Source organism: Rana temporaria, chromosome 4 (assembly GCF_905171775.1).
Source record: "Rana temporaria chromosome 4, aRanTem1.1, whole genome shotgun sequence".
Lineage (NCBI taxonomy): Eukaryota > Metazoa > Chordata > Amphibia > Anura > Ranidae > Rana > Rana temporaria.
The window spans coordinates 158,968,570-158,987,541 of record NC_053492.1 but is presented as its reverse complement, the minus strand read 5'-3'; the positions used below and the strand labels follow the sequence as shown (position 1 = coordinate 158,987,541).

At 45.5% G+C, this 18,972-nt stretch overlaps 1 protein-coding gene across 2 annotated transcripts in view; it reads left to right on the top strand.

Moving 5' to 3' along the window:
• The window catches only part of IFT80 (intraflagellar transport 80), a 225,091-nt gene that overhangs the window by 19,836 nt on the left and 186,283 nt on the right, over nucleotides 1-18,972 (top strand). For both annotated transcript variants that reach the window (XM_040349275.1, XM_040349274.1), the window contains exons 3-4: nucleotides 9,610-9,831; nucleotides 16,366-16,476. In XM_040349275.1, coding sequence (XP_040205209.1) covers nucleotides 9,610-9,831; nucleotides 16,366-16,476 — 333 coding nt within the window. The remainder of the gene's footprint in view (nucleotides 1-9,609; nucleotides 9,832-16,365; nucleotides 16,477-18,972) is intronic.

Here is an 18,972-nt window from a genome sequence, read left to right as displayed (position 1 = left end):
GGACAGTCTGAGGAGAAGGCGCGTCTTTTAAATCATTGACGCTCGCAGCACGGAGACTGTCACCGCACCGCCTATTCAGAAAAAAAGTGAGTGATGGCACTGTTTGCAGTGATAGCACTGGGGGGCAAGTTCAGGCACAGTGGGGGCAAGTTCAGGCACAGAGAGGGGGCAAGCTCAGGCACAGAGAGGGGGCAAGCTCAGGCACAGAGAGGGGGCAAGCTCAGGCACAGAGAGGGGGGGCAAGCTCAGGCACAGAGAGGGGGGCAAGCTCAGGCACAGAGAGGGGGGCAAGCTCAGGCACAGAGAGGGGGGCAAGCTCAGGCACAGAGAGGGGGGCAAGCTCAGGCACAGAGAGGGGGGCAAGCTCAGGCACAGAGAGGGGGGCAAGCTCAGGCACAGAGAGGGGGGCAAGCTCAGGCACAGAGAGGGGGGCAAGCTCAGGCACAGAGAGGGGGGCAAGCTCAGGCACAGAGAGGGGGGCAAGCTCAGGCACAGAGAGGGGGGCAAGCTCAGGCACAGTGAGGGGCAAGTGATGGCACAGTCGGGGCATGTAATGTAATGACACGGTGAGTAATGTAATGTAATGGCACAGTGAGATTTGAAAAAGCCTGTTTCTGTCAGCGGTTCTGGCTACCCCTCAGCTTCCCGAAAGACTAGTAAGAAGGGGGTAGTCTTATACAGTGAGTATATCCCAAAACCACCATTTTTCCGGGAAAATTAGGGGGTCGTCTTATACGCCCAGTCGTCTTATACGCCGGAAAATGCGGTATATATATATATATATATATATATATATATATATATATATATATATATATATATATATATATATATATATATATATATATATACACATACATACATACATACAGTACAGACCAAAAGTTGGGACACACCTTCTCATTCAAAAAGGTTTTCTTTATTTTCAGGACTATGAAAATTGTAGATTCACACTGAAGGCATCAAAACTATGAATTAACACATGTGGAATTATACATAACAAAAAAGTGTGAAACAACTGAAAATATATTTCATATTCTAGATTCTTCAAAGTAGCCACCTTTTGCTTTGATTACTGCTTGGCACACTCTTGGCATTCTCTTGATGAGCTTCAACAGGTAGTCACCTGGCGCAGCACCCCATCACTCTCCTTCTTGGTCAAATAGCCCTTACACAGCCCGGAGGTGTGTTTGGGGTCATTGTCCTGTTGAAAAATAAATGATGGTCCAACTAAACGCAAACCGGATGGAATAGGGGGGCGTGGCCAGGACAGGCATGTGAGAGGACGCATCTCTCACAGCTCCCAGCGCTGATCCGGTATTGATCCTCCCCCGGCCGTTATTCCGGTTCGAGACCGCCATATGCTGGAAGCCAGCACTCCCGGGACCACAGCGGTACCACCACCGGCGTTGTGCACCAGGGGAAAGACCCGCAAAGGACAGGTGGAGATCGCGGGGATGGAGGCCCAAGATGGCGCCGCAGCGCCAACTGCCAGAGGGACGCCTCGTGGAGCGGACAGAACGGGCCCCAAACAGGGTAAGCCTGCCAAGACCCAGGGAAAAGAGGCCCCCAGGGACATGCTTTACTATGCCCAAAAGATGTCTGGAACGGGGGGGGCCAGAACAACCGTCCCGCTCCGGTGCCATGCACCAGGCTAGGCCCGCAGCACAGGGCGACAGTGTCCCACTATACTGGGGGGAGGAGGAGGACAGAGAAGGAGCAGGCCAGGGACCGGAGGACGAGCAGGCCCCAGACGCACAAGCTGAGAATGCTGTGCAACCCACGCTGGCAGACATACTTAAAGCAGTTAATAAATGTACTGCATCTGTGGACACTTTGAAGGAGCAGTTTGGTTTACTAAGGCAGGATATGCAAAAGATTCGTGAACGTACTACTGCAGTGGAAAGCAGAGTCAGTGAGGTGGAGGATCAGCTGCAGCCCATGGCCCAAGACACCAGAGCTGCCCTGCAGATGGCAAGAGACGCTTATGATCGCGTGGAAGACATGGAGAACCGTCTCAGACGCAATAATGTCCGTATAGTAGGGCTGCCGGAAAGGGTGGAAGGTAAAGACCCCACCATGTTTGTAGAGAACTGGCTGATTGAACTTTTTGGCAAAAATACGTTGTCACCATTTTTTGCGGTGGAAAGAGCCCACCGAGTACCTTCGCGCCCACCGCAGCAGGGGGGCCCCCCTAGATCCATCCTGGCAAAACTACTCCACTACCGGGACAGGGAGGCGGTGCTGCGTCAGGCTCGGGAGCGAGCTAACATCCAACACAATGGCGTCCGGGTGTCATTTTACCCAGATTTTTCGCAGGAAGTACAACGGCGCCGGGCCAAATTCCTTGATGTAAAAAGGCGACTGCGACGGATACAACTCCCATATGCTATGCTCTACCCAGCGAAGCTCCGGGTGGTGGTGCGGGGTCAAGCCCAATTCTTTGAGTCTGCAAAGGAGGCCATGTCATGGCTGGATAGAAACAAGCAATCTTTACAACGCCAAGCACAGGTGGAGGGGGAGTGAGGCATGGGCAAGTTATTTTTACTTTTTATTTCTTTGGTTTTGCCTCCAGTCACTGACTATGCAAGATTGAAATGTTCCTATGCTTCACTGCTGTCCCTTTTTTAGGGGGGATCCCCTACAATTTGCCTGTTTGAATATTCCTTTTTCACTTACCCTTTGGCCGGGGGAAATTATGATTGGCAGCACATCGTGAGGAAAGCTGTTCTAAGTAAAATGATTTCTGTGACTGAAGTAAGCCGACGTTTAGTCGCACAAAGTGCTGGAGCCGCCCTGTTGGTGGACACTGATGTTTCGGGACCCGTTTGGTCCGCAAGTTATGCTAACTTTTGTTTTTCTAGCTACCATATGAAGACAGAGGTACATCTTAACAGACCTGGGCCGTTGGCCCTTACGCAAGATACTGTGCAGGAGAGGACAGAACTGGGGGGTGGCCCGTTTTCCCGACAGTGGGGTCAGACTGTGCATTTTTGCCCACAAGTATATTGCTTTCTGATGTTAAAGGAAGACACCCATGGCTAAGGTACCTATTGTGTCATGGAACGTGAGGGGTATGCTTTCTCCATTGAAACGCGCAATGATATTTATGTGTTTAAAGAAATTTCTGCCTGGGGTGATATGTTTTCAGGAAACACACCTGACTGCGGATACTGTGGGCTTTTTGAAATATGTGTGGGCGGGCAAGGCATATCACTCTACACACACCTCCTTCTCTAGGGGGGTGAGTGTACTAGTGCACAATGCCCTGGATTTCCAGGAATTTGACAGTGCGGTAGACTCTGAAGGTCGCTATGTATTCATCCATTGCAAAATTGGTACATTGATTTGTGTATTGGCGTGTGTTTACATCCCCCCGCCGTTCACGGCAGCGGTGCTCAGGCTCCTCCTTTCCTTTTTAGGGGGCAGGCCGGAGGTTCCGTTGCTCGTGATCGGCGACTTTAATTGCTGTCTGGACCAGGTGGCGGATAGACATCCGTGCCCTAGACCCTCTGCCCTCGCTAGGAGTACTCCCCTAGCGCGGTTGTTGCAAGAGGTGGGCTGGACTGATATCTGGAGGCACCGTAATCCAGGGGGCAGGCAGTTCACGTGCTTCTCGAAGACGCATGGCTGCCTGTCCAGGATAGACCTGGGGGTGGGTAACGCAAGCATGCTTCCACTGATAGCAGACCTGTCGCATAGGCCCCGTAGTGTGTCGGATCACTCGGCCCTGGTGGTGCAACTCTGCGTGGCACCGCAGGGGAACCTGGTTAAGGCACCATGGAAGCTGAATGCATTTTGGTTGAAATTGATTAGATCCCACACCGAAATAGAGGACAGTATACGGAGGTATTTTGTTGCGGAGGAGGGGGTGGAACGAAATGTGCTACAGTGGGATGCCTTTAAGGCTTATCTTAGAGGCCTCCTCATACGGGAAGTGACTGGGGTGAAGAGGGCCTCTGCTGCATTACTGATAGAAGTGGAGAACAGGGTCCAGGAAATGGAGCGGGCTTACATTACAGATCCTTCTGATTCGGCCAGGGAGTCCTGGCAGGCGGCTCAGTCCGCCTACCAGCAGTTGCTCTCCTCGTCAGCAGAAAAGAAGAGATTCTTTGCCAAACAGGCGTTTTTTGAGGAGGGTGAGAAAACCGGCCGTATACTGGCACGGATTGCGAACTCTCATCAACGGTCACCTGAGATAGGGGCTATTAGAGCTAGGTCAGGAGGGGTAGTCTCTCAGCCAGACCAGATTATGCAGGAACTGGCGGGTTTCTATGAAGCCCTGTACAGTTCCGGCGCGGCATTCACCCAGGAGGATCTGGAGCTATATTTGAACCAATTGACCTTCCCGGGACTGTCAGATAATCAGCGTATTTCGCTGGAGAAACCAGTTACTGTTGAGGAACTGCAAGAGGCAGTCAGTGCCTTCCCTAATTGTAAAGCCCCGGGGGAGGATGGGCTGCCCATGGAGGTATACAAACAGTATTCGGGGGTGTTGCTGCCACAGCTTTTGCAGGTTTTTAACAGCGCCAGGGAGGGAGGGACTTTGCCCCCTTCCATGTCCAAAGCAAATATAGTACTGTTACTTAAGCCAGGCAAGGACCCCGTGGACCCGGGGGCCTACCGTCCCATTTCCTTATTACAGAGTGACGTTAAGATCCTGGCCAAGGTGCTCGCCATCCGGCTAAATGGGGTGGTGACTTCCATAGTACATGGAGACCAAGCTGGGTTCATGCCTAACAAATCAACGGCGGTTAATTTGAGAAGGTTGTTCCTTAATATACAAGCGCGGGCAGACAACATGGGCAGTAGGGCTCTACTATCTTTAGACGCAACAAAAGCCTTCGATAGTATCGATTGGAATTATCTTTGGACCGTTTTGCGGAAATTCGGATTTGGCCCTATCTACATTTCCTGGGTGCGGCTGCTGTACAGCCAGCCGCAGGCAGCGATACGGACATTTGGCTCGTTGTCGGCGGGCTTTGCACTGAGGAGGGGGACTCGGCAGGGTTGCCCCCTGTCCCCCCTCCTCTTTGCCCTGGCTATTGAGCCGCTGGCCATGAGTATCAGGGCTAACCCCCGCATCACCGGTTTTTGCTATGGCGACATGCAGGAAAAGGTGATGTTGTATGCTGATGATACGCTTCTTCTGCTGGGAGACACGGATTCCTCCCTTAGAGAGGCTATGATGGCAATCACAGAGTTTGGAAAATTCTCTGGCTTGCTCATAAACTGGACAAAGTCAGCACTGCTTCTGTTGGATGGTGATGACACACAAGTAATTAACGCTGTTTGCCCCTTATCCATTACTTCATCCTTTAAATATCTAGGGGTACAGGTAACGGCCCGGCCACGAGATTTCATACATCTAAATATTTCCCCCCTGTTGCTGAGGTTTAGGGATAAGGTTAAAACTTGGAAGGCCCTGCTTCTGTCGGTTGCTGGGAGGGTGAATCTAATCAAGATGATACTCATGCCGCAACTGCTGTACTTTCTACACAACACCCCCATGGTCATCCCCCTGAAAGTCTTTCACACCGTGAACAGTATTTTTCGGGGACTTATCTGGAAGGATAAGAACCCTAGGATTAAGTTGGAACACCTGCAGAGACCTAAAGATAGCGGGGGATTGGCGCTGCCAAACCCCTGGCTATACTATTTGGCGGCTCAGATGCAGCAGCTGGTTGGCATGTTTCGGCCGACGGTGCGGTCCTCGGCTCAGAGGCTTATGGAGCACACCGTGGGCGGAGGTCCGATCCCTGAGGCGTTGGAGGCGCAGGCATTTGCTAGACCGCACAAGAAGCTCCCCACATTTAGTCTGATTCAGAAGGTATGGAATAAGGTTAAATATGTCCAAGGCGCAGAGGGTTACACGAAGTACAGTCCCATATGGCTAAACGACACGTACACTGAACTGGCTAAACTACAGTCCGGTGCCAGGTGGAAACACTATGGGATTACACACCTTACCCAAATATTCCGAAACGGGGTACTTCGCACGTTTCCGGACTTGCGGGAGGCGTTTGGCCTGCCACAGTCCATGTACTTCTCATACATACAGTTGAGACACGCAGTGGCGGCACAGGGTCGCTCCTCTGAGTGGTGCCTGTCGCCGACCCCTGCTTTTGATCTTCTGGGGGAGGCTGGGACGTCTAAGGGCTTTATCTCCCAATGCTATGCCATCCTGTTGCAGTATGTGATGAAGCAGCATCCCCTGAAGATACGGGAAAGGTGGGAAGCTGATGCAGGGGACTTGGACGGGGAACAATGGGAGGAAATTTTTCAGGCAGTAGGCAAGTGCTCACTGAATGTCTCACAGAGGCTCACGCAACTGTACATTTTGTTACGAATATATTATACCCCACACAGACTCCATAGAATGAACCCACAGCTCGACCCTACCTGCACCAGGTGCAAGAGAGACCATGGAGACCTGATACATATGCTGTGGAGATGCCCAAAACTCCACACATATTGGGCGGGAGTCGTGAGTACCATCAACTCAGCATTTGGAGTGTCTCTTCCGCAGGACCCGAGGGCTTGTCTCTTGGGGGCTCTGGAGGAGTATGAATGGGAGGAGATGGACAGGGAGGCGGTGCAAAGGGTCTTATTCCAAGCTAGGAAGCTCATTATGGTTCACTGGAAGGCCGAGGCTCCTCCGACGCTGGCTGAATGGATCAATAACATTGGGACAGTGCTGAGGATGGAGAAGGTGATATATCAACACAGGGGTAATGCCCAAAAATTTGAGAAGTTATGGGCAAAGTGGCTGGATGTGCCGGGTCTGGCCCCTGTGGACCTGGTGATGGACAGGCTTCTGGGCATTAATATTGGGTGAGGTGGGCATTGAGCCAATTGTCGGGAGGGAAATGTTTGACTTGCTTGGGGGGGGGGGGGGGGTTTTACCTCCTGTTCATAGATGTATTCTGAATATGTGGCTGTCTCGCTGCAGATCTTTATTTTCCCCGCACTGTTAAGGGGACTTTGTATACCTTGTACCTCTGTAAACTAAACTAAATAAAATTTTGTTGGATTAAAAAAAAACCGGATGGAATAGCATGCCGCTGCAAGATGCTTTGGTAGCCATGCTGGTTCAGTATGCCTTCAATTTTGAATAAATCCCCAACAGTGTCACCAGCAAAGCACCCCCACACCATCACACCTCCTCCTCCATGCTTCACGGTGGGAACCAGGCATGTAGAGTCCATCCGTTCACCTTTTCTGCGTCGCACAAAGACACGGGGGTTGGAACCAAAGACCTCAAGTTTGGACTCATCAGACCAAAGCACAGATTTCCACTGGTCTAATGTCCATTCCTTGTGTTCTTTAGCCCAAACAAGTCTCTTCTGCTTGTTGCCTTTCTTTAGCAGTGGTTTCCTAGCAGATATTCTACCATGAAGGCCTGATTCACACAGTCCCCTCTTAACAGTTCTAGAGATGTGTCTGCTGCAAAAGGTGGCTACTTTGAAGAACCTAGAATATGAAATATATTTTCAGTTGTTTCACACTTTTTTGTTATGTATAATTCCACATGTGTTAATTCATAGTTTTGATGCCTTCAGTGTGAATCTACAATTTTCATAGTCATGAAAATAAAGAAAACTCTTTGAATGAGAAGGTGTGTCCAAACTTTTGGTCTGTACTGTGTGTGTGTGTGTATGTATGTATGTATGTATGTATGTGTATATATATACATATATAATTTTAGCCTTATATTTTTATGCCATTACCCTAACCCACCACCAAAAAACCCTACAAAATTAATTTGCCTACTCCTGACGGCAATACGTGTGCATGTGACTTGTTCTTTGTATTGTAGTGCCATCCCCCTAAGGGCCGCTGGAAGATGACTGACCCCAAAGATTGCTCTAACCTTGCAAGCCTCCTGACACCCTGGGTTCGGACATATTTTAAAGTGATAATGCAATTACTCAGACAGCAGACTGTAGCAAAGTAAACAAGTATGTTACTTAAGATTTTTGAAGCAGATAAGAACAAGTGTCAAGTGTCCGATGTGTCCGCCATAATGTCGCAGTCCCCATAAAAATCGCTATAACTTTTGTGCAAACAAATCAATATACGCTTATTGCAATTTTTATTACCAAAAATATGTAGAAGAATACATATCGGCCTAAACTCAGGAAAAAATTAGCTTTATAAAGAAAAAAAATTGGGGATATTGATATAGCAAAAAGTACAAAATATTGTGTTTTTTTTTTTTTTTTTTCAAAATTGTCACTCTTTTTTTGTTTATAAAGCAAAAAATAAAAATCGCAGCGATGATCAAATACCACCAAAATAAAGCTCTATTTGTGTGAAAAAAAGGACGTCAATTTCGTTTGGGTATAGCGTTGCATGACCACGCAATTGTCAGTCAAAGCGATGTCAGTGCCGAATCGCAAAAAATGGCCTGGTCATTGAGCAGACAATTCTTCCGGGGCTGAAGTGGTTAAAAATCTAATAGCAAATTTAGTTTTTGCTAAACAAACTAAAAAAGGCCGTAATTTTTTGAAAAAATATATATTTTTGTTTCTGTTATAAAATGTAGCTTTCTCCTTCACTGAGAGCACTGATGAGGCGGCACCGATGGGCACTGATGAGTTGGCACTGATAAGGTGGCACTAATGGGCACCTATGTAGAATTGATGGGTGGCACTAATGGGCACCGATAGGTGGCACTGACAGGTGGCATTGATGGAAGCTAATAGATGGCATTGATGGGCAGCACTTATTGGGCAGGTACTGTACAGGTGTTAATGCTGGGTACTGATTGGCACTGTGATGAACACTGATTGTCACTATGGTGGGCACTGATTTGCACTGAGAGGGGGTTATGATGGAGCACAGACTGGGCACCGATTGGCAGCTGATGGGTACAATTGATGGGGATTGTGCTGATAATCAATGTGCTGTTTATCAGCACAGACCCCCTCTTTGACAGGGAGAACCACTGATTGGTGTGCATGGAGCATTCGACTTTACAAAATGCCAGTATTAAAGGTATAAGTGCACTTTTATTCCTTTTTCCTTTCATAGCAATTTGTAATAACTCCTACTTTTCCAGTTGGCTATTCTGCGGAGATCGTCCCTGTGTGGTTTGCCCATGACAGTGTTGTGGCCTCTTATAAATCTTCCCAGCACATCTGCATGCCACATACTATTGATTCTATTAGGAGGCCAACCCACGGCCTGCCAATCTGGTGTAAAATTGCAGGGTTACGACTGAAGGATTTGGCTGTCTGCTGGGCCGTACTTGACAAACTGGAGTAGTTGGCTCCCTAATCAACCTCCTGGACCCTACAAGAAACATAAATTTAGTTGTGCGATTGCAGCATTCACTGGAAATTGTGAGCATTGTATAATTAAGATACTGCATTACACAAGTTTGACATCTGAATGGATTTTAATGGATGTCTTAACACCAGTCAATTATTGGCAGATTTAATCTAAAATGATTTATTTTGGCCCATAATCGGCCTGTATGTATAAAATATTTTGGGCATCATTAAATCCTGTATGTTTTAAAATTTTAAGGGGAAAGGCTGGGTTTTGTCTTTAGGCTATATTTTCCTCTCTATAAACAAGTTGGCTTTCTTAATTCCATTGTACATAAGGAACTGGTTAGCTGCCTGGGCTGGACCTCTGCTGATGAACTGTATTCCTGCAGTGATGACCATCAAATAATGAAGTGGAATTTGTTGAACGGAGAGACGACACTGGTAGTAAAACTCCCAGATGATACTTATCCTATTGACCTACACTGGTTTCCCAAGAATTTTGGTAACAAGAAACAAGGACAATCGGATGTGTTTGTGCTAACAAGTTCTGATGGTGAGTATGTTTGATCTGTACTCAACATGCTGCTTAGTGTCATAGGTGTCTTTGCTGGTAAACTGTTAATACACAGGATGATTACGAGACAAATTAAAAATTTCAGTAGTCACCACAATTTGGCAAGAAAACTTCTTTGCCTAATAGTTGTTACCATCTTATTTGCTGGATAGGTTGTAATATAAAATCTGCTCATGGGACAACCTCATTTTGGGTGTGTAGTCATTATTTTCAGTCATTGCAGACTGTTTCTACTGATCCCAGCATAATCTAGGATCTCTGAGGAGGTTCCAGATCTGTGTATGTTTTTTTTTTTTTTATCAAAGCGAGTTTTCCCATTGAAGTCAATGGAAACGAAAATAATTTCTTCTGCATTGACTTCAATGGCATGCAATACCGCATGCGGCCAGAGGCGGGGGGTGCCAGAGAGCCTTCGGAAACTGGCGGAAAGGCCCGAGGACAGTCCGGCTGACCTCGGAAAGACTCCGTTCACGAGCCTTTCCGAGGTTTGTCAAGGTCAGCCGAACTGTCCTCTTGCCTTTCCGGACGTTTCCAAACGGCGCTCCCCCATCTCAGGCCAAATGTGGTACTGCACACCGCTTGGCCTGAATCCTGCTCGTTTTGCGAGACAACACTCTCAAGCCAATTTAGGATTTTCCTAACCGCGTTACTCGCAATCCGAGGTTCCACTGTATCGCCAACAGTTTATGCAGCGCTTTACAATATAAAAGGGAGACAGTACAGTTACAATAAAATATAAGAGGGTTAAGAGGGCCCTGCTCATAAGAGCTTAAAATCTAATACTGTGGTACAAAAGTAACTATGGATGATGAACTGATGGAAGTGACAAAAGATTAATTGGAGGCATGATAGGCTTCCCTGAAGAGATGAGTTTTCAGGGATCGCCTGGAGATAGCCGCACTGATTGAGGTGGAGAGTTCCAAAGGATGGGAGAGGCTCTGCAGAAGTCCTGGAGATGAGTATGGAAGGAAGAGACAAGGAAGCTTGAAAGCGGGAGGTCTTGAGAGGAGCTGAGAGGACAGTTTGGGTGCTATTTGGACAAGATTGGTGATGTAGCTCGGGGGAAACAGTTGTGAATGGTGTTGTATATTGTTAGCATTTTGAATTTAATTTGCTGGGCAATCGGAAGCCAGTGTGGGGATTGGCGGAGAGGGGTGGCAGACAACGAGCGGTTTGTAAGGTAGATGAGTCTGGCAGCAGCATTCATGATAGACTGGAGAGGTAGGCCTAAGAGAAGGGAACTTCAACAGTCAAGGCAAGAGATAAGAAGGGACTGAATGAGTAGCTTAGTGGTTTTCTTAGTTGAAAAGGGGCGAATATCAGATGTTACGGAGGTGAATTCTACAAGGTTTTGACCGATTGGATTTGAGGCTGAAAGGACATGTCAGAGTCTAGGATTACACCTAGTACTCTGGGGTGAGAGGAGGGATTGATGTTTGCATTATTGACCCTGATGCAAAAGTCATGGGGCGGGGAGAATTTTATTAGCTTTGTTTTAGAGAGATTTCGTTTAACAACTTCAGCCCCGGAAGATTTTCCCGCTTAATCGCCAGGCCATTTTTTGCGATATGGCATTGCATCGCTTTAACTGACAATTGCGCGGTTGTGCAACGTTGTACCCAAACAAAATTGAGGTTCTTTTTTTTCCCCCCACAAATAGAGCTTTCTTTTGGTGGTATTTGATCACCCCTGCGTTTTTTACATTTTTTGCGCTATAAACAAAGCGCGAACATTTGGAAAAAAATTCCAATATTTTTTTTCTTTTTTGCTATAATAAATAAAGAAAAATGAATTTCTTCATCAGTTTGGCCAATATGTATTCTACATATTTTTGGTAAAAAAAAAACGTAATAAGCATATATTGATTGGTATGCACAAAAGTTATAGCGCCTACAAAATAGGGGATAGATTTATGCCATTTTTATTATTATTAGTAATGTCAGCGATCAGTGATTTTGCGAGACTGCGACATTGCAGCGGGTAGATCGGACACCTAACTGACAGCTTTGACACTTTTTTGGGGAACCAGTGACACTATTAGGACTCGTACACATGAGGGGACATGTCCGATGAAAACGGTCCGCGGACCGTTTTCATCGGACATGTCCGCTTGGAGATTTCGGTCTGATGGTTGTACACACCATCAAACCGAAATCTGCGCGGACAGGATACGTGGTGACGTGGCCACGCTGTCGCCGCGCGGACGACGCGGCAACGTGCGCGACCCTGGAAGGTCAGTGCTTCCACGCATGCGTCGAATCACTTCGACGCATGCGAGGGCTTTCGGCCGTACAGACGACCGAACATGTCCGACGGACAGGCTTCCAGCGGACATGTTTTTTAGCATGCTAAGAAACATTCGTCCGCTGGAAACCTGTCCGATCCGCCGGAAAATTGTCCGGTCGGTCGTACACACGACCGAACATGTCTGCTGAAACTGGTCCGCGGACCAGTTTCAGCAGACATGTTCGGTCGTGTGTACGAGGCCTAACAGTAATCGGTGCGAAAAAAATGGGCTGGTATTGTACTAATGACACTGGCAGGGAAGGGGCAATCAAGGGGTTAAATGTGTTCCCTCGCTGTGTATTCTAACTGTATGGGGGACTGTGTGACTGGGGAAACACACAGATCCCTCTTCCTCCATAGCAAAAAGACATGATTTGTGTGAATCTCCCCTGTCAGAACAGAGCTTTGTCTTGTTTACACAGGCAGATCCCCATTCTGTCACTACGGGGAATAGTCGCAGGTGGCCGGCGGACATCGAGTCTGCCCCACCCGCTAATTGGCTGGCCAGTGGGTGCGCGTGTCCACAATTCGCTGTATACGAGCCGACATACACCTACGGCGATTTGCAAGATTGAGCCACATTGTCGCAGTATAACTGCGGCGGCTAGTCCTTAAGCAGTTAAGGGAGTGATGCGAGATCCATGCTGATATGTCTGTTAGTAAGTTACTCTTCAGAGCAGTACATTGCTTTCTTTAAAGTAATTGTAAAGTCTATTTTTTTTCCCATTAAAAATAACAAACATGTTTTACTTACCTGTGGATTTGCACAGAGCAGCCTGGATCCTCCTTGGGTCCCTCTTCTGTGATTTTGGCCCCTCCTCCTGTTTAGTGCCCCCACAGCAAGCAGCTTGCTATGGGGGCACCTGAGCCGAGTCACAACTCCCTGTGTACATTCAGACACGGAGCCCTAGACTGTCCCCACTCGCTCTCTCCCCTGTTTGGCTAGATGACTTTGACAGCAACGGCAGCCAATTGTGCCGCTGCTTTGTCTCAGCCAATCAGGAGGGAGACTCTCAGACGGCTGAGTAGAAATATTTTCCAGCACACCATGGAATGACATAAATAGCGTCCAAACGGATGTTTTATTGCATGATCACAACACAAAGAGAGTGCAACGTTTCTGAGCCACGCAGGGCCCCTTCGTCAGGCATGCCTGACGAAGGGGCCCTGTGCGGCTCAGAAACGTTGCACTCTCTTTGTGTTGTGATCATGCAATAAAACATCCGTTTGGACGCTATTTATGTCGTTCCATGGTGTGCTGGCAAATATCTCTACTGTAACGTGTACCAGTATCCAGCTGGTTGTTGCTATGAGCACCCAAACCCAAGAGCGGATCCAGTAAATTGTGCGATGGGAATATGAAGTATGTCTCAGACGGCTGAGACACTCATGGGCATCACTGGACAGAGAGGGACCACAGGTAAGTATTAGGGGTGCTGGGGATGCTGCTGCTCACAGAAGGCTTTTTATCTTAAAAACCTTCTGCCTTTTCAACCACTTTAAGGGTAATCTGCTTTTAACCCCTCTAAATTATTTTTTACTTTTTTTCTTTACATAACAGGAATAACAAATGACCAATGTCCATGTCACTAATAGATTGCCCACCTCCCTGCCCCATACCTAGAGAGCAAGATTCAGCAGCATTCAGGGCCAGTGAGGGGATGATTCCACTGGGTAAAGTGGAAGACTTTGGCCTGCATAGGATAACTACATCCACAACCATCATGCCTCTGTTTTTGCTGTTGTCCTTTAGGACAGCAGACATGTCATCTTCAGCTTTCCTGTTTCTGTTCATTTCAATTTTTTTTTTCTATCAACAGCTACTGGTAGATTCAAGCCAGATATATTAAATTCTGGAAGTCTGTCCAGACATCCAATGAGCAGTGGTAGATTCATGTCAAATCCTAGACATCTCTGCAGTCAGTCACCAAGAACAGGTTTTCCCATTTCATAATGGTATTCTCGCTGTGATATCCTGACATGTAGGACGTTTTACCACTTATCTACAGCTAATAGTAGATTCAGGTCGCATATTCTTTATTTTAATTATATGCCTCATTTTTCTCCGTTTTTTATTATGTTTTACAGTTTGATTAATTGATAAAAGCATGTTTGACAGTCATTGTATTCATCCATTAGTTTGGCACTTCTGGATTCCACGACTTGTTGTTCTTACTATACTGTACTCAGGGCTGCCATTTTTATGAAGCTGCTAAAGTGGAATTTGAGAGAGAACTGCAGGGTTAGTAGCATGTTGTAACACTGCTAAACGTACAGTAATTGCCTGTAATACAGACTTGCAGACTTGTTCCCCTGCGTGTTTGCCAAATTTTGGCCAGTTTTTCAGAAATTTGTCAGAAGCCATTCCTCTGTTTGTAGTTTGTAGATCACTGCTTTATAAATAACTAGAAAATTATATGCAGGGGTAATTATATTCTTCATTAAACTGATGTTTTACTTTAAGTAAATGTTTCACTTGGTGATTTTGTGGTCGTTGGTTATGGCGTGACTATTCTATCCTAGACGGGAAATGGCATAAGAGTCCGAGAATAATTCCAATCTGTGAGTCATAGGTTTGAGTTTCAGACCCAATAACTGTGATATCACAAATCACAAGATGAGGTTGTGTAAAGGGCACCGCAGGTAAATTCCAGGAAGGATACGCACAGGAAACTGTGATTCCAGAAAGTGGATTTTCAAACTATTTTCCCTTCTATTTTCCTATCATTCATTGATGCAGATGCAGCTTGATAGTAGTATTATCCTAGGTAACTTACTATCTACCGGAGAAATGGTCACTAGGCACATAAAAAATTGAGAAACAGTCCCTTTTGCATTTATAACTCATTCCACAGCATATCTGTTCAGCTCTGATGGTTTCTGTTCACTTGGAAGATTTTCTATCTACAGCTACTGTTAGATTCAGGCCTGATACTGAACTCATGGAGGTCTCTCCATTCATTCAATGAATGCATGCTTTCTGAGGTTCTCTCTGTGACCACTCTGAATTTTTGGAGGTTTCCCCATATGGGGTAAGCCAAGAAACACAGGTTTTCAATAAATTGGAACTAAACCGTTCTATCCATCACAGCCAAATAAGCTGAACATGTGATCGTTTATGACACTAGCTATTTGATGGCTTGACAGTTTGGTTGGGAGCCCAAGCAACTGTGACAGTTATCATTCACAACATGCTTGCTTGTAACTTTTTTGGGAAACCTTTAAATCAATGGGTTTAGTTCTGTACCAGCTAGCAGTTGTGGTACCAAATGAAGGCAGATCGTTCCACCCTGAATTTGGATTTTTCTTCTTTTACTTCCTCTAAAATGGTGTCTGGGCTAAGTTTTCATAGACGCTAATGCTCCTCCAAATTATTTCTTCTGCAGTGATTGGAAACACCCATTTGATGCTTCATAAGATTGATTATATGCACCATTAAAGTAGATGTAAACCCGAAATGTTTTTATTTATTTTTTTATATCACAATGTACAGTATAAGATTTCTTATTATCTGTGCCCAGTCTTGCCACACAGTTAATCCAGCTCTTAAACAATCCTATTTTATTGTTCAGTGAAATTAAACAGACTTACAGAGAAAAACCTTGGTCCGTTCCGCCCCCTTGCTGTGAGTGACAGATTATTTACATATCTCATGCACTAGCTTTTTAATTCCCACCCCTACTCCTTTTCTGAAGTCATGTGGTTACTTTTCTGGATTTTTATTGGATATTAGTGATCATAGCTGAATTCAGTGTAAGAAATACATAGGGAAAAATGCATGTTGTCAAGGGGAGTGTAGAGGTGGGCGGAGAGTCTGACATCACAACTCCACCCACTGAGCTCCAGACAACAGATCCACCCACAGAATCTGCATTTTTTCAGGTCTCATAACAGACAAAGGGGAGACATTTGACAGGTAAGGATACATGCAGGAGGCATCTTTATCCTTATAGATCAGCACTATGGCAGTAGTTTAGAAAGGATGAGAGTGGGTTTACATCCACTTTAAGCCTCATCTCTAAAATTCAGTGCTGTGGCCAACAGCCACTCAGATCACAGCTCTCCGGCGATTGGACACAATAATTATTCAAAATACCAGAACTCTGGCTGTTATTTATAGGGAAGTCGTAATTACAGTAAAACAATTTTAGTAAGACCTGCAGATATGTAAAATATTTTTTGAAGATGTTGCGCATTAATGCTCCCTGTCTTTTGACTTCTTTTTAGGAAAATTCCATTTAATTACTAAGATTGGCAGAGTGGAGAAAAGTGTAGAGGCTCACTCTGGAGCAGTACTTGCTGCCCGCTGGAATTTTGATGGGACAGCACTGGTTACAGGTAAAATAATGTTGCTCTGTGATTTTATTAACCATTTTATCGTTTTTACAATGATGTTGGAGTACAGTATATGTCCCTTACCATAATCGGTCCTTTTGCCAAATCTGTCACTTTAGGGGCCTCATGCACACGGGACGTTTTCTCCTCTCCTGGACACCTTTGCTTCAGGGGAGGAAAAAGCAGCTTGAAAAACACACTTAAAGCTGCATTTTGCAAACATATTTAGACATGTTTAGGCACGTCAAGGGTTTGGGAATTCAGTCATTCCATTGGCCGGAATATTAAAGTGATTTGTAAACGATCTATAAAAGGTGGGGTGCTTGTGCGCTACTCAAAGTTTATAACGATTAAAATATGTGAGAGAGTGCAAATCAATATGTATAAAGCTGCTGAACTTCTGAAGTGTCACCAACACCAAATGATAAATTATAACAGTTAAGTGAAGCAGCGCTATATAAAAACACTCAAATTACCAATAAATGCAGCAAGATAATAAAGACTAATACAAGGCCAAAGTGCAACTGTGCAATAAACAGTAGTTCAAAAACTGTGCATATAATTTCATAAATAATTCATAGTCTCTTCGGCTGTGCAAAAAGGAGGGAGAGTAGAAGAAAAAAGTGTCCATGTACAAAAACGGGGTTGAATGTGATAATGACTTGCAGATTCCTTATAACAATCCACACCCAGTGTGCTTTTAGCTGCTCACCTCCAAAGTAGACCCCAATGGGTCTAGTCAGGCATCAAGATAATCACTTGTGGTAAGCTGTGTCTCCTTCCTCTCTGTTGTGGATCTTCCAGCTAAACAGGGAACAACTGCAGCTTTCAATGGCTCCTTTCCTGTATGGTCTGCGTCCTGTGATATCCTCGCTCCAATACTCCTCCAGATCCAAGATACCAAGCATAAAGGTAGAAACTACTCCATAGTGTAGTAGTTTAAAAATATGGTATATTTATTTAAAAGTGTTTTTAACATCTAAAATGGCAAAAAAGACAGCAGCATGCAAATAGGCAGCGAAAACAGCAGCTTGCATAAAAACAGCGTGTCAAATTGTGAACTTCTGGTCTCAGGCGTGTCCAGAAGTGACGTCACCAGGCTCCTCCCATCGCTTTGTGTGACTACGCATGCAACTTTTTCAATGGTTTCAAACCCTTGGAGACTGTCTCCATTTCCCAGTACACAGTTGCGTGGAAACACATTGGATCGGAGAGTACTTGCAACACTATCCATCTAGTTGGCAGACTGCCACTAGAGATATCATTCATGCTGTAATTTTTTAACCTTTATGGATACATCAGATCTGCTAATCCCTGCAAGTGTATCAAGACATGCTGTTTGAAATCTTCACACCTGCGATCACCCTGGCAATGAGCTTCCTTGATCTCTATAATAGGGATCCATCAGATGTGGTAAGAGGCTACTCTTTTCTTGTGTATGGAACACTTTGCTATTTTTCTTGAACACTGGTAGCCACGGAGTTGAATACCGTTTTCACTTGTCACACACTTTATTAAGTGTATGGATTTTCTTATGGACCTTTTCAATACAACCTAATTTGTTTACACACTGATATTTCTTGCAATTATTTTGCATATTGACATTTTGAATAATGCATTTGTTATGACATCTGTTATTTGCATCATTAAGTTGCTATCATATTGTGTACACACACACACACACACACACACACACACACACACACACATTTTATGTTTGAACACTTGGGTAGATATCTTGTTTGTTCACTTTATTTTGTTCATTATCACATCAGTTCACTATTTAAAGGAACAGCACACCATTAGCCATTTTTATGATCGTATTCCCTTTATTGAAAATCCGCAAGTAGATGGTATTCAGGATTTTGGAGGAGGATATTAAACTGAAAATGCAATTTTAATATATTTATTCCCTTTATGAAGCACACACACACATATATGTCAAATTTAGAGGGTGTCTATGATGGTAGTTTAGCTCAGACTTTGTTAATTGGGGTTAAATCAGCCTCTGTTCCGGTTATGGCTGTGCCTGGAGGGATTTCCCTTTTGTTTGCCTGTAGGTGGCAGTACCACCACAGGCCACTGTTGGAACTAAGGCAGGTCATGATGTATTGGGTGTCTTTCCTCGGGAACAGCCCAGTGGGAGTGATCTCCCCGCTGGGCATGCTGGGGAAGGAGACTTAAGGGGCAGACGCCATTTCTCTTATCGTTCATGGACAGACACAGCTTCTTAAGTCTTGACAAGTGGGTTATGTTCCCTGTTTACAGGAGAGGACTAGGCAGAAACATGTTAGATCATTAAATACATGTTCCATTAACAGAGTTGAACAGCCCCGCCCAGGGGGCGGTCCCTCCAGACATAACCCTTCTCACTGCAGCATACAGCCTCAGTTTCGTTCTGCCTAGCAAGAAGAAAGGACGTATGGCTCCCTTTGGGACCAGCGCCCTGAGGAGACATTTTTTTATTTATTTTCACTTTTTCTTGAAAAATCTTCTTTC